The sequence below is a fragment of the Cnephaeus nilssonii genome, assembly GCF_951640355.1.
Source record: "Cnephaeus nilssonii genome assembly, chromosome: 4".
Classification (NCBI taxonomy): Eukaryota; Metazoa; Chordata; class Mammalia; order Chiroptera; family Vespertilionidae; genus Cnephaeus; species Cnephaeus nilssonii.
In genome coordinates, this window is record NC_137075.1 from 47,063,393 (window position 1) to 47,080,031 (window position 16,639).

The 16,639-nt window shown below is 37.1% G+C and overlaps 1 protein-coding gene across 4 annotated transcripts in view; it reads left to right on the forward strand.

Annotated features, from left to right (window-relative positions):
* Positions 1 to 16,639, forward strand: part of GOLM2 (golgi membrane protein 2) — a 103,925-nt gene that overhangs the window by 74,032 nt on the left and 13,254 nt on the right. For 2 of the 4 annotated variants that reach the window (XM_079768026.1, XM_079768028.1), the window contains exons 7-8: positions 677 to 775; positions 1,737 to 1,907. In XM_079768026.1, the coding sequence (XP_079624152.1) occupies positions 677 to 775; positions 1,737 to 1,907 (270 nt within the window). The remainder of the gene's footprint in view (positions 1 to 676; positions 776 to 1,736; positions 1,908 to 16,639) is intronic. The other 2 variants (XM_079768027.1, XM_079768029.1) reach the window with 1 other exon arrangement.

Sequence of the window (16,639 nt, forward strand, 5' to 3'; positions counted from 1 at the left end):
GCAGACAGCCGGCCAGCTCCCCCGCTTTGGCTTTTGATTGCGGGGGAGCTGGCCGGCTGTCCGCCGGTGCACCAGGCCTTCCGAAAGCCTCCGGCGCAGCCATGACACAGACGCTGAGCTCGCGGCGCCAGTGGCGCCGCGAGCTCAGCGTCCTGCTGGCCCAATCAGCTACCCCGGCCACCCTGAGTCCCGCCCCCTGTGCCTCCTGCTGGCCCAATCGTGGGCGTAGCGGAGTGATGGTAATTTACATATTACCATTTTATTATGTAGGATGAGCAACTTGGAATAGCATATTTTTATTGCTTCGCCTAATCTATAAATGTCAAGCTTTATTAATACTATCTATATATAAAGGTATCACATGAAGAGATTTTTTTACTTATTCATTCATCAGCTCTAATTGAGCTCCTCTTATATGTCAGGCAATATTCTAAATGTTGGGAATATAGTGGAGAATAAGAGTTCCTATTTCTTTTATTCTGGTCAGATTTATTGATCACCAAAACTTGTGATGGGTGGTGCAATGTATCAATTAGTAGCCACAAATTAATTATATTCCAACTATAAGAATTACAAAATTAGGATAAGCATCATTAGTGCAATGTAAATTTATGGTGGTTGGTTTTTAGAAATCATAAAGTCAATGGGAATAATATGGATCTATTTTTTCTTTTAGTTTTAAAGAAACCCCCTATTTCTATTTCTCAATATGGTAGTCATCAAGCAATCTCCCATCATACAACTGGACAACCTCTCTCCCCTAATATGGTTCCAGGTATGAAGTCTTATTCTTAAAATTTTACTTGAAAACTAATTTCTTGGTCATGTATTGTTACGTAGTGAATAAAACATGTCACTTAACAGCATAGTGAAGTAATTTTCTTCTAGTTAATGTTATATATTTTCAAATGACTGATAAAAGCTCAGGGAAGTGATCATTTAAAAATGCACGTTATCTAATAGATTCCTAAAAGCAGAAGAATTATTTGTTTTGCCACTCTGGACTATATATTCCCTTTGATCTCTGTTGTTCTGTATGTACGTATTTACCTTCTTCAAAATTTGTTCAAAATTATCTCACAGAATCCTTCTATAAATTACTAGATTCACCTATTTTAAAATTTCTACTCTGTACTTATGAATGTTTTTGTTTTCTGAATACCTATTTGATTTTACAGAAATGTTCTCCTAAAATGAGAATTGATACGATTAAAATTAATTATAAGGATCTAAATCAAGGCTTTAGTGAGGAAAAAAAAGGGGGTGGGGGAAAGAAAGGTTATATCCAGGAGAATACTAGTAAGAAATAAGTCAACAATTAATAGTCAAGAATAACTACTGTAAATGAAAATGACTTAGAGTTTGGAACTTTTAAAAGCCTTACTGGATTTTGCAGATTTCTGACAACAATATATAGTTTGGAGGGGGGGAAAGAGTCATCCAACCTGTATCATTGTCATTTTAATTTTTCAGTTTCTATTACATATTCCTTTGGCGAATAGGTTTTATAATCAGTACTGGAGGTGCACATGGAGACTGATTAGCAAACTTCACACAGCTAGAATCACATTGGTTGTAAGATTTGGTTGAAGAAATTATAATCAATCTTAAAAAAAAAAAAAAAGGCTACCTAACTACCCAATGTCAGACAACAATGTTCCTTAGCTTTTCTAAAGCAGATCTTGTGAAATTCTCCTGTAAAATAATGACTTTAACTTGATGTTTTTCTATCGTAGATTCTCATGTAAATCATAATGGAAACCCTGGAACTTCAAAACCGAACCCTCCCAATCTTCTTCAGCGTTTAATTCCAGGCCCAAACTTGGAGAGTGAACCTAGAATTCAAGGTGATATACTAAAGCAGGCTACCAAGGATAGAGCCGGTGATTTCCATAAGTTAAAGCAAAGTAAGAATTGAGTTAATAAATATTATGCTGAAAGATTTCTTTAAATATAATTTTTGTAGGCTCAATTAAGGTCTTTATTACTATAATCTCTAATGACTATATAGTAAAGCTATCCTCTCTAATAAAGAGTAGTATGCAAATTAACCATCACTCTGCTACATAAGCCATGCCCACCAGCCAAGCCACGCCCACCAGCCAATCAGGGCGAGTATGCAAATTAACCCCAACCAAGATGGCTACCAGAAGGGAGGCCTGGGTTTCCCCGGCAACAGAGGAAGCCAAGCTTTCCACACACCCTGGTGGGCCCAGGCCTCCACTCAAGGATACAGAGTTTCAATTATAGAAGGTAAACAAATCCAAACAGAAATGGCGGCACCACAGATTGAGCAGGAGGCTTGGCTCCGCTCCAGGCTACAAAGTTTCAATTGTAGAAGGTAAATAAATTCCAGATACCAGGGCCTCTGCTTGGGTCGCCAGGGGCGTGGCTGGCCTGCAAACCACCACAGGCCCCTCGCCCAGGCCTCTTCACGCCCCAAGGGAACCCCACCCTGATCCAGGACACCCTTCAGGGCAAACCAGCTGGTCCCCACCCGTGCACCAGGCCTCTATCCTATCTAATAAAGGAGTAATATGCAGATTGACCATCACTCCAACACACAAGATAAAGATAGCTGCCCCTATGTGGTCTAAGATCCTGCCCCCATGTGGACACAAGATGGCCACCACAAGATGGCCAGCAGGGGAGGGCAGTTGGGAGGGACCAGGCCTGCAAGGGAAGGCAGTTGAGAGGGACCAGGCCTGCAAGGGAGGGCAGTTGAAGGCGATCAACCCTGCAGAGGAGGGCAGTTAAGGGTGACCAGGCGGCAGAGGAGGGAAGTTGGGGATAAACAGGCTGGCAGGGGAGCAGTTAGACATCAATCAGGCTGGCATGGGAGTGGTTAGGGGGTGATCAGGCTGGCAGGCAGAAGCGGTTAGGGAAAATCAGGAAGGCAGGCAGGCGAGCAGTTGGGAGCCAGCAGTCCTGGATTGTCAGAGGGATGTCCGGTGGGATCGGGCCTAAACGGGCAGTCGGACATTCCTTGAGGGGTCCCAGATTGGAGAGGGTGCAAGCTGGGCTAAGAGACACCCCTCCCACCCCCGTGCACGAATTTCGTGCACCGGGCCTCTAGTATACATATAAACAGAAAGTATAATGGTGGTAAAATTTAAAAGTAAAGCAGTTTTTAAATGGATAGAGATCTTAAAGAAGAGTTTTAAAAGCTTCTCATTCGCCAGTGTTCAATAATAAATTTCAGGTGAGTTCATTTTTTTTAAATGCTATTAGTTCTTATGACTAAAATTGTTTGGAGAAGTCAGAAAAGATATATTTTACTAGGCTAGTGAGTCAAAACTTTGATTATAAGGAAAAGAATATAAATAGTTTTAAAAAATGAATTCTGGGGGAAATATAGACCTGGGGAGACTGCCATAGTGGATGTTTCAGTACTGCTTTCTTTTTCATTCCCTCCAGTTGCAATTTACTTCATTTAGGTCTTAGGAGAGAAGTGAAAGAAAATGAATATATTCATAGTACTATGTAATAAAGTATCACTGCTTAATTGTTTCAGAGTTATTGATTTTGATAAAAGTACAATACCACAAAAATTCTGTTAGTAGAGAGAATTTGGGGCAGGACAGTGTCTCTTAAACCATATGAGACAGTTCCCTTAAACTATACTTTTTTTTATTTCCTCTGCTGATTTCAAGGCCTTTTCCCTTCAACTTCTGAACAGATAGAATGTCTAAAAGCTCCAATTTGCCTTTATTAGCTTTTTATGATGGCTTCTATGTTCAGATTTGTACACAGGTTGCTTGTAAAATGAGAACTGCACAGTGTTACATTTTTTAAATCTACTCAAGATACTTTTATTGGTCTTATGACAGTTATTCATATTTCAGCATCTATATCAACATATAGTTTTCATGCATTCAGTTGACTTTTCTTCCTTGTTACTTAAAAGCATATTTGGGTATCTTGACTAAAGTAATATATGAAAAACATTTTTATTTATAAGAATATGGCTAATATTTTAAATACAGTGAAAAAATATTCCTCAAAATTTTGTTGGGATATTGCCTCAAAGCTTTTATCTCAACAAAAAGAGGTTTAGAGTAAGGGTATAACTAAACGAAATATCTTAATTTGATTACTTAAGTTTTTTTTTTTCTAAACTTACAGTTTATTCCATACATTTTTTTATTTGCCTTTGTTTGTTTTTACCAATCTTTGGGCAAAGAATGTGATTGGAAAGTAATTGCCAGAAAATGATCACTCTGTACAACTTATTTTTAAAGGAGTCTAAACTCTTGCTCAGCTGTTGTGGCTCAGTGGTTGAGCCTCAAACTATGAACCAAGAGGTCACGGTTCATATTCCTGACAGGGCACATTCCCAGGTTGTCAGCTCAATCTCCAGTAGGGGGCATGTAGGAGGGAGCTGATCAATGATTCTCTCTCATCATTGATGTTTCTATCTCTCTCTCTCCCTCTCCCTTCCTCTCTGAAATCAATAAAAATATATTTTTAAAAAACACTCCAAATTCTTTTCATTGTGTATATTTCAGTACAAATATTATTGTGAGAGTTAAAATCAAGGTGAGCACTATTTTGTGATTTACTTTGACATTATTTCATACATAATTTTAACATATCAAATAGTTACATAGTTGTCATTTTAAATGTATTTGTATACTCACAAATATACATATATCCTGTTGTGTTTAGGCAATAATAGTAGTTTTCATTTAGCTCTATTCTTTTATTGATTATTTATATTATTTTGTATTCTCTCAGGTTGTAATAACTATGAATATCTTTTTTCAAAGTACTTAATGCTTCTCCTACTTTGGGTGTTCCTTTAAAAGTGTAGTCCCCAAACTGAAATTACTAGTTCAAAGTACTTGACCAGCTTTCTAGCTCCTGTTACATATTGTCAGATTGTTCTCTAGAAGTTTCACAGTGTCAGTGGAGATATTTAAATTTATTTCACTATGGCTTGACCACATTTGCTTTTTAACGCTTTTATAAGATATTTAGAATATGTTCCTTAAAGATGTTTTGGTAAGCATTTACTTTCTAGCAACCTATTCATTTTTGTGAGGAATTTTATTGTAATTATTTCTGGGTATGTAACTGTGCCTCACTTTTGACCACTTAGCGTGGTATCTTTGGAAATTGATCCTATATCTTTGTATCAAATCTTTATAAATAATTTAGATATTCAGATACTGACTTTTTATAATTTGCCTTTACCATAGTTTTCCACTTCAGTTTTCTTTCTTGATATGAGACATTATTCTCTTTTGTCATGCAAAAGTGTTTTTTAATTAAAATAATTTTTAAATTGTTATAAAATCCACCAAAGTGTTTGATTCAGTGACACTCAGTACATTCACAATGTTGTACAATCATCACAGCTGTCTAGTTCCAGAACATTTTCATCACCCTGAAGTACCCATTAAACAGTCACTTCCCATTCTCTCTTACCAGTAGTTCGTGGCAACTTTCTAATCTGCTTTCTGACTCTGTTAATTCATCTGTTCTGGATATTTCATATATAGGGAATCATACAGTATGTAGACTTTGTGTATGGCTTCTTTCACTTAGCATACTGTTTTCAAGTTTCAGCCATGTAGTTTCTTTTTATGGCTGAATAGTATTCAGTACGAATATTACTGTACGAATACATTTTGTTTATTGTTCATTCATTGATAGACATTTGAATTGTTTCTACTTTTTGGCTATTGTAAGTAGTGCTACTGCTGCTATGAACATTCCTTTACAAGTTTTTGTTGAACACCTGTTTTCAGTTTTTTCAAGTATATACTTGACCTAGATGTGAAATTGCTAGGTTATATGCTAATTCTATGTTTACCTAAGTAAGATCTGCCAAATTATTTTCCACAGCAGCTGCACCATTTTAGAATCCCACCAGCAATGCATGAGCATTTCCATTTCTCCACATCCTTGTCAACACTCAATGTTTTCCTTTTTTTTTTTTCTTTTAACTATTGCCATCCTAGTGGGTGTGAACTGGTATCTCTCTGTAATTTTCATTTTCCCAATGACTAATGACATTGAGCATCTTTTTTATATACTTTTTTGCCATTTGTATATCTTCTTTGGAGAAATGTCTCTTCAAGTCCTTTACTCATTTTTAAATTGGGTTGCTGTCTTTGTTCAGTTTTAAGTGTTCTTTATACATTCTGGATAAAAGACCCTCATCAGATATATGATTTGCAAATATTTTTGCCCATTCTGTGAGTTGTCTTTTCACTCTGATAGTATCCTTTGATACAGAAAGCATTTTAATTTTGAAGTCCAGTTTATCTATTTTTTCTTTTGTTGTGCATGCTTTTAGTGTCATATCTAAGAAACCTTTGCCAAATCAAAGGTCTTGAAGATATCCTGCTGTTTTCTTCTAAGAGCTTTATAGTTTTAGCTTTTATGTGTAGATTTTTTTACCTATTTTAAATTAGTTTTTTATATGGTGTGAGTTAAGGGTGCAATTTTCTTCTTCTGTATGTGGGTATTTTCCCAGCACTATTTGTTAAAGAAAGTATTTTTCCCCCATTGAACAGTCTTGGCATTCTTGTCAAAAATCAGTTCTGTACTCTCAATTCTGTTCCATTCAGAACAGATGACAGAATCACATGGTTAGATTACTGTAACTTTGTAGAAGTAATTTTTGAAATCGGGAAGTGTGAGTCTTTCAACTTTGTCCTTCTTTATAACATTTTTTCACTACTTAGTATCTCTTAAAATTCCAAGTGAATTTTAAGATCATTTGTTTATTTTTACTAAAAAGGCAGCTGGAATTTTAATAGAAATTGCATTGAATCTGTAGATTACTTTGGAGTGTATTCTCATCTAAACAATATTAAGTATTCCAGTCCATGAAAAATGGGATGCTTTTCACTTATGTAGGTAGGGTATCTTTAATTTCTTTTAGCAATGTCTTATAGTTTTCAGTGTGTAAGTCTTGTGCCTTCTTGGTTAAATTTATTCTTAAGCACTTTATTCATTTTGATGTTATTGTAAATCAAATTTTCTTAATTTCCTTTGTAGATTGTTCATTGCTAATGGATAACTTTAAAAATTATTTATTGTTTAAAGTATTACATATGTCTCCTTTTTCCCCATTGACCTCTCCCTGGCTGTTACCACACCCCCGGAACATGCCCCTACCCCCCTGCTGTCTGTGTTCATGGGTTATGCTTATATGCATGCATACAAGTCCTTTGGTTGACCTCTTGTCTCCCCTCCCCTTATGAGGTTGGACGGCCTGTTCGATGCTTCTGTGTCTCTGGATCTATTTTTGTTCATCAGTTTATATTGAAACATCGATCCACAAATAAGTGAGACCATGTGATATTTATCTTTCTCCGACTAGCTTATTTCGCTTAGCATAATGCTCTCCAGGTCCATTCATGCTGTTGCAAATGGTAAGAATTCCTTCTTTTTTACAGCAGAGTACTATTCCATTGTGTAGATGTACCACAGTTTTGTAATCCACTCATCTACTGATGGACACTTAGGCTGTTTCCAAATCTTAGCTATTGTAAATTGTGCTGCTATGAACATAGGGGTGCATATATCCTTTCTCATTGGTGTTTCTGATTTCTAGGGATATATTTCTAGAAGTGGAATTACTGGGTCAAATGGGAGTTCCATTTTTAATTTTTTGAGGAGACTCCATACTGTTTTCCATAGTGGCTGCACCAGTCTGCATTCCCACCAGCAGTGAAGGAGGGTTCCTTTTTCTCCACATCCTCTCCAACAATTGTCATTTGTTGATTTGTTGATGACAGCCATTCTGACAGGTGTGAGATGGTACCTCATTGTTGTTTTGATTTGCATCTCTCAGATGATTAGTGACTTTGAGCATGTTTTCATATGTCTCTTGGTTTTCTGAATGTCCTCTTTTGAAAAGTGTCTATTTAGGTCCTTTGCCCATTTTTTGATTTGATTGTTTATCTTCCTTTTTAAAAAAATATATTTTATTGATATTTTACAGAGAGGAAGGGAGAGGGATAGAGAGCTAGAAACATCGATCAGCTGCCTCTTGCACACCTCCCACTGGGGATGTGCCCGCAACCAAGGTACATGCCCTTGACCAGAATCGAACCTGGGACCTTTCAGTCCACAGGCCGATGCTCTGTCCACTGAGCCAAACCAGTTAGTGCTTATCTTCCTTTTGTTAAGTTGTATGAGTTCCCTGTAAATGTTGGAGATTAAACTCTTATCGGAAATAACATTGGCAAATATGTTCTCCCATGCAGTGGGCTTTCTTGTTGTTTTGTTGATGGTTTCTTTTGCTGTGCAGAAGCTTTTTATTTTGATATAGTCCCATTTGTTTATTTTCTCTTTAGTTTCAATTGCCCTAGGAGATGTATCAGTAAAGATATTGCTATGACAAATATCTGCTATTTTGCTGCCTATGGCTTCTTCTAAGATTTTTATAGTTTCCATCTTATGTTTAAGTCCTTTATCCATTTTGATTTTATTTTTGTGTATGGTATAAGTTGGTGGTCTAATTTCACTTTTTTTGTAAGTATCTGTCCAGTTTTCCCAATACCATTTATTAAAGAGACTGTCTTGTCTCCATTGTATGCTCTTGCCTCATTTGTCAAATATTAATTGAGCATACTGGCTTGTATTAATTCTGGGTTCTCTGTTCTGTTCCACTGGTCTATATGTCTGTTCTTGTGCCAGTACCAGGCAGTTTTGAGAACAGTGGCTTTGTAGTACAGCTTGATATCTGTATTTTGATCCCTGTAACATTGTTCTTCTTTCTCAGGATTGCTGCAGCTATTCGGGGTCTTTTTTTATTCCAGATGAATTTTTGTTCTAGGTCTTTGAAGTATGCCATTGGTATTTTAGTGGGAATTGCGTTGAATTTATAGATTGCTTTGAGTAGTATGGACATTTTAATGATGTTGATTCTACCAATCCATGAACATGGTATATTCTTCCATTTGTTCATGTCTTCTTCTATCTCTTTTTTTAGTGTCCTGAAATTTTCTGAGTACAGGTCCTTTGTCTCCTTGGTTAAGATTATTCCTAGGTATCTTAATTTTTTTTGTTGCAATAGTAAATGGGATTGCTTTTTTAATTTCTCTTTCTGTGAGTTCATTATTGGTGTATAGAAAAGCCATAGACTTCTGGGTGTTAATTTTGTATCCTGCTACATTGCCGAATTCATTTATTAAGTCAAGTAGTTTTTTGATGGAGTCTTTAGGGTTTTCTATGTACAGTATCATGTCATCTGCGAATAAGGACAGTTTTACTTCTTCTTTTCCAATTTGGATGCCTTTTATTTCTTCTTCTTGTCTGATCGCAATGGCTAGTACTTCCAGTACTATGTCTAACAGGAGTGGTGAGAGTGGGCATCCCTGTCTTGTTCCTGTTCTTAGGAGAAATGGTTTTAATTTTTGCCCATTGAGTATGATGTTGGCTGTGGGTTTGTCATATATGGCTTTTATTATGTTGAGGTATGATCCTTTTATTCCCACCTTGCTGAGAGTTTTTATCAAGAAAGGGTATTGGATTTTGTCAAATGCTTTTTCTGCATCAATAGATATGGGGCGATAAGGACACATATGTAATACCTTAATCAATAAAGAAAAAAATTAATAAAGCCACATTTGACAACATGAATACATCTCAAAAGTAGAGAGTGGAAGGAATAAAACATGTTGCAGAATAGATACAAGATGATGCTGTGTTGGGGGTCCCAAGATCACCCTCAGGCTTAATGACTCAGTAGAAGGGCTCATAGGACCCAAAAGAGTAGTTATACTCACTCACAGTTACAGTTTAGTACTCACAGTTATAGTTTAGTACAGTAAAAGGACACAGATTAAAATCAGCAAATAGAAAAGACTCATGGGGCAAGGTCCAGGAGTAAGCAGACACAGGCTTCCCGGAATTCCAGTGGAGTTGCATGGAAATGTGTTTGATTTTCCCAGTAAAGATTTGTGACAACACATGTTCAGTGTTGCCAACCAGGGAAGCTCATTTGATCCTTGGTGTCCAGGGTTTTTATTGGGCGTTAGTTATGTAGTACCCCCATGTAGTCATGTAGTGCTCAAATGACTGGGCTCTTCTACTCAGACTCTAGCCCTCCCCTGTCCACCTAGCAAAAACAAATATTCACCATAAATCAGTTTGTTAGGATAAATGTATCCAATCAAACTGGTATACTATGGCCCAAGGCCTCAGTCTTATAAAGTCACCTATCAGGCATAAGTACTCAGTTATCTGTCAGGATCCAGTCAAGGGCCAATTTTGAAGACAAGCATTTCTTTGAAATGTGCAGGGTTTGAGCAACCCAGGCATGCTGAATTAACTCTTTCCTGGCCAGATGCCATATATTCAAAGTTCAGAAGCCTGTCGATCAATACATAAATCTTCATGGGCATGCTTAACGCCCTATTTAAGATAGAGGTTACCTTTGGGATAGGAGGAGAATACTAAAAAGAGGTACCCACGGAACTTTAATTGTATTTGTAATGTTTAATTTAATTTGAAAGTTCTGAAACAAATATAGCAAAATTAAAATTTGATAAAGCTCTTAATTATAAGAACATGAATGTTATATTCTCCATACTTCTCTGTATATCTGAAAATATTTAATAAAAATAAAAAATGTTAAACTTTTATAAAATGTAAGTCATAGCGCTACATTAAAAAGAAAGATTTTTGCAAAATATTTGAAAAAATGGTTGGTTCTATTCTTCAATGTACTACAATATTGTCTTGAGAAGACATTTTCTTGATATGGATTCAGAAAGGCAGTCAGTCAAGCTTAGCACATAAGAATTTGTTCAATACATTATAGCCTTGTTTATTTTGAATGTTAAAGACTATTTGAATACTGAAGTGCAATGTCTGAGTATTTAATGTAATAAGGTTAATGTAGTTGTCATACATATGTAATATGTGCCTGGTATTACTTCTCCGAAAATTAGCAAATTACTTTCCATCTCAGGCCCTTTATCCTATGCTAATGCTAAGGCTTAGTCCATTAAGTGTGATGTAAGATAAAAGGGATAGGCAAGGAGAAAATTTGACCTTGAAGCAATCAAATTGTGTGCTTTCTTTCCCTTTTTTCTTCCCTCCATAGAATTAATCTTAAGGGGGAAAAAAATAACAAAAAGACAACTGTGGATTATATCAAGAAGTAGAAAGAGAAGCTGAACCTTTCTGCATTGGGAATGGGAGATGGTCGAATTGTTCAGATAGTATTAGCCATAATTTCTTAGCTACCATGCTTCTTTCATTTTCTCTGTTTCTCTTTACCTTCCATAAGTCCAATCAATTAACAAATTTCTTCCTGTGCCTATTACATGGAGGCCCTATACCCTGAGATGCAAAATAAGTATGGTCTTTTTGCCCCAAAAATGTTCCCGGTAATGAAATAAAAATAAACAGTTCAAAGGCCCATCAGTAGTTTTCCCTATATAGTGTTTTGTGAGAAATGCCTGCAGTAACATTTCTGTCACAGTTTGTACACCCCACTCCCCTCCCAGCATTCATGACTCTAACTCATGTCTCAACAGATTAAGTTTTCACATGTCATAGACCCTCAGGGATGGTCAAAATGTAGGTGTTAAATTTAATAATGCAGGAGTCAGTTGAATGTGTTCATTGCCAAATGAATGGTACAAGTAGATAATACCAGTAGATAAAGGCTAGAAAAAGAGGTTGCCTCCTTTAGAGTAAAATTTCCTTTCTTTTTCCTCTCTAGAGTTATAATGAAGTCAGATTGATTCATATTGTTTATAAAAGTGTTAATATCTTAAAATAATGACATGAAAAATATAAACCTCTTTTTAATAGAATAGTTGAGAAATTGAAACCCATTCATGAACCTTGAGCTAATGAAGCAAAAAAGTATATAATTTATCTTGCTTTGACTGTAGTACAGAATTGCAATATACTATTTAATTCTCTTGACTGAAATGCCCTTTTATGATTGAGAAATGTTCTAGTTATCTGTCATCATCCTTTAATTTTCTACATTGTCCTTTAATAATGCTTCAGAGATGGTCTAATACTTAATTCCTGAAATTCACAGTCTGATATTTAAGGTGTTTTAAAGGATATCAATCATTCTATATGAAGTTCTATTGTGTTGTTTAAAGTGATCTGAAGTGTATCAACAATCTCTTATGACTTGTTTTTCCAACTTCATACTGCCTTAAGGCTTTGAATTGCTAGTGTGTATGTTGCTTCTTTGTATTTTCATGTTTAAACTGTTGGATGAAGCTATCTTGTTACTGATAGTCTCTAAGTTAATCATTTACAAACAGCCACCAGGGTGAAAATAATACTCAAGTTCACAATTGAATTCTGCTACAATATAAGGAAAGCTACCCAAACTAAATATAATTACTGTATTGATCCTCTAGTTGGGCACAGCTTTAACATTGTGGTTATTGAGAGACAGAACTGAATTTAAAATATTTAAATAGGTAAAATGGCCCAGACAGCGTGACTCAGTGGTAGAGCATCAGACTATGAACTAGGAGGTCATGGTTCGATTCCCGGTCAGGGCACATGCCCAGTTGCAGACTTGATCCCCCCAGTGTGGGGCATGCGGGAGGCAGCCAATCAGTGATTCTCTCTCGTCAATGATGTTTCTGTCTCTCTTTCCCTCTCCCCTCCTCTCTGAAATATATTTTAAAATAAATAGGTAAAATGCTTCAGAGATAGTATAATATTTAATTCCTGTTGAAACACATCACAGATTTATACCATCATGTGGTAACTTTACCCTCATTACTTCCTTTTTCCTTTCTTAAATATAGTTATTCTCCAAGATCATACCTTTGACTTATAGCTGTTTTCTTTAAATATTTATTTCCAAGGAAAAATTATATTCTCATTGTTTAACCTATTATCTTTACATTTATGAGTCTTAAATCTACACATCTAGCCCTTACTTCACACCTAGAGTCTAGTTAGTTCCATATATGTATCTATAAGATATTTTCATTTGGGTCTTTTACTGTAAACCTAAGCTCAGTATACCTATACTAACAGTTGCTTTCCCATAAATTTCCAATTATTACATTTTGGGTGTAGGCACCATTATTTTTAGTTTCCAGGCTAGGATTATAGAATCATTCCTTGACTCTTTTCACTTCATTGTGCCTTATGTTCAATTTGTCATTTTTAAATGTATTCGATTCACCTGTTCTTAACATTTCCTCTGATATCTTCCTAGTTTAACTACTATAGCTTCTTACCTGACTAGGCCCTGGAGATGCTGTGGTGCATAAGATTAGATTCCTGATGTCAGTTTCAAAGAAATCATAGCAACTGCCTGTTGCTTACATAAAGTTCAGACTTCCTCTATCGAATAGAAACCAATGGTAACAAGTCTCCACATTGAGATATCCTTTCTAGATCATTGTTGTTACAGCACACATAGCATCACTTTCTAATTATATGTTTGCATATCTGTCTCCCTTACTACTCTGAGTTACTGGAGATGGAGATTGTAAGTACATTTTTGTATAGTAGTGCCTAGCATGATATCTGTCACATACGTCAGTCAATCTTTGTTGAGTGGATGGGTGAAAAGCATAATAGATACTTTTATATACTTTGTCATTCATTCTAACAGTCACCTTGTTTAGTGGATATAGGAAGTCTTTTTGTTTTTACTTATTTTATCAATTTATTGATTTTAGAGAGAGAGGTTTATTGTTCTACTTATTCATGCATTCATTGGTTGCTTTTTCTATGTGTTTTGATCAGAGATTGAACCCACAACCTTGGCACATCAGGACAACACTCTAACCAACTTAGCTACCCAGCCAGGACTAGGAGGCCTTTTTAAACCCCTAACTTTAAAGTTCTTTCATAGTTATTCCAGATTTGCTTGTCCAAACTTCCTCTTTCCACTTTCTAATATAAATAAATTAATCTCTTTACTATCTCCTAAATACTCTATCTTCATTCTTATTCTTTGAACATTTCTTTCCTTCTCTCTGTCATGGCACCATATATTCCTTCTCTCTATTTCATGGTACCATATATTTGCCCCTTTTTAAAAAATCTTCCTTTCTAGCTCTAACCCAGACTGATTTCTTCCTTATATAACTCTTTTTTGCAAATATGTTGCCTGACAGTTATATAATTTACAGTCTGTTATATTTTTCAGCATTATGCATTTTTATTTTACTGTTTAATTAATTCACTGTTTAATGTGAAGTTTGTCTGATGTCCCCAACTTGATTGGCAATATTGTATAGTTGGCTCTTTTCCTCTTGTTGTTTATAGGCTTAGCTCTTTCTACACAGATAAAAATTCTGTATATATGAAGCATCAATTACTATTTAACAAAGGACAGTTGCGTGCTCATCCATTCTTGTTGATTTTCTGATTGTCTCTGAGTATCACTGTAATCGTAGTACTAAAATTTTATGACTGTCCCTGGCCAGTGTTTGCTCAGTGGTAGAGCATTGGTCGGAGCACTAAAGGGTTGTAGGTTTGATTCCCCATACCAATCGGCATATGAGGGAGGCAACCAATCAATGTGTCTCTCTGACATTGATGTAACTCTCTCTCTCTCTTTCCCTCCCTCCCTTCTACTCTTTCTAAACATCAATGGAGAAATTATCCTTGGGTGAGGATTAACCAAAAAACAAAAACAAAAAAAATTATGACTGGATTCAGGCTAGTCAGATCATCAGATTCCTTAAAAAAAAAAAAAGCTTTATATATTGTTCTATTGGAATAGTATAATAGACACAGATGACCATCTCTTTGGTTAATATACCATATCTTACTAATAATCTTACTAATAAAAGGGAAGTATGTAAATTGACCATCACTTCGCAACACCCACAGCCAATCAGGAGTGAGTATGCAAATTAACCTGACAAAGATGGCAGCAGCCCCGCCCCCCCGGCCACTCCGGGCCTCTGGGCAGTGCACCTCCTCAGGGCCTCCCTGCTGTACTCCACACCTGTCAACCATCCTTGCAGCCTCCCTGTGGCCCAGCCCCTGGCCTCAGAGGCAACCCTCTGGTGCCTGAGGTTGTAGCTCCTGGTGTCTGGTATCTCCCTCTACCCCACCCCTCCCCGCTGCTCTGGTAAACAAAACCCTAGCTTTGGAGCAGCCTCCTGGGTGCAGATGCGCGCGGGAGCTTGCTCAGTGCACAGTTAGCACGCCCCGGGAGCCCCGGGCCAGCCAAGGGGCAATGGTGGCAGCCATAGTGACAGCGGCAGGAGGCTCAGCTTTGTTTTGAATAGATGAAAGAGACCACCTACACAGTAACCCAAATTATCAGACCTCCCTCCTCCCTATCTCACCAAATCAAGAGAGAGGGGTGATGGGCTTGGCGGGAGGGCGGGCGGGCAGGAGGCAAAGGGCGGAGGAGGAAGAGGATGAGGAAGGGGCCAGTTGCAGCCCACTTTCACAATGGAAAAGTGAAATGCACTAGCGCACCCAACCTCTCCAATCCTCCCCGCCTGCCTCGCTCCCCCCACCTCTTCCCCTCCGTGCCTCTCTGGGAGCGCCAGTGCTGCACAGAGGAACTCTCCGGAGAAGGAGGGCGAGGAGGAAGCAGCGCCGGTGCGCAGGGCTTGCCACCAATGCCTCCCCGCCGCTGCTGCACAGGCTGCAAGAGCGAGCGCGCCACATGCTGGCAGCCAGGGGAAGGAAGGCCTATTCTTTCACAAATCTTTGTGCATCGGGCTTCTAGTCTGATAATATTAGTTAACTATATTTTGTAATAACTTTTTCTATAACTGATTAAAAAAATGAAGACGTTTTCTTGGAGGAAATAGTATACTTTGGGAAACTCACTGATAACTATAATAAAAATGTTTGCATATTTAAAACAGCAGTTTCACATTGCGTAAAGATAATTTATCTGCTCCAGGTGTTTTGTCCATAGTAAATATTGCATATTAAGAAAAATAAAATATAGATTTCTATAAAATCTGCCCTTTACATGCTTACATTAGCATGATTTATTTTATCATTAAGGGAAAGATAATATAATAAAAGCCACCAAAATGTTTTGTTTTGTGTTACTATCATTAGACAGGTATCTTTCTCACAAATAATTTACCTATTCTTGTTACTGTTTTTCCATTTTAAAAACTCTTGTATATTCATTTATTTTCTCTAACTCTGTTTTATCAAATTTTCCATTTATTTATTTATTGCATGTACCAAACCTTATTCTAGAATATATTTAAGATGATTTTCTGGGTTTTTTTACTGGCCATAATTACCTCAGTTTCTGTTGTCACACCCCTCACCTTTAAAAGCCTTTGTAAGTGTGATTTGTTCTTTAACTGTTTTCCTAATTGACTCATCACCCCACAATTAGAAAAATATTGGGAGTGATGTCAGAGGAACGGCAGAGTGAGAGCACACCTTGTCTTATCTTCGTGAAATTTCAACAAGTTAACAGGCTATAATTCAACAAAAAAATCCCTGCCCAACACAAATGCACATCTGAGAGACCCACACATTGAAACATCTACAGGTGGGCAACTAGAAATAAACAGGATACCAGAAGAGAAGAAAGCACAGAAGGCCTGCAGATGCAGTCCTGCAGCTGGGATCTCCAGGTTCAGCCAGGAGAGTGGAGAAAGCCAGCAGTAGCAGGCTCGTCCTACCACTGGGAGGAACAGAGAGCTGTGGGGGACCAGCCCAGTAGGGTGAG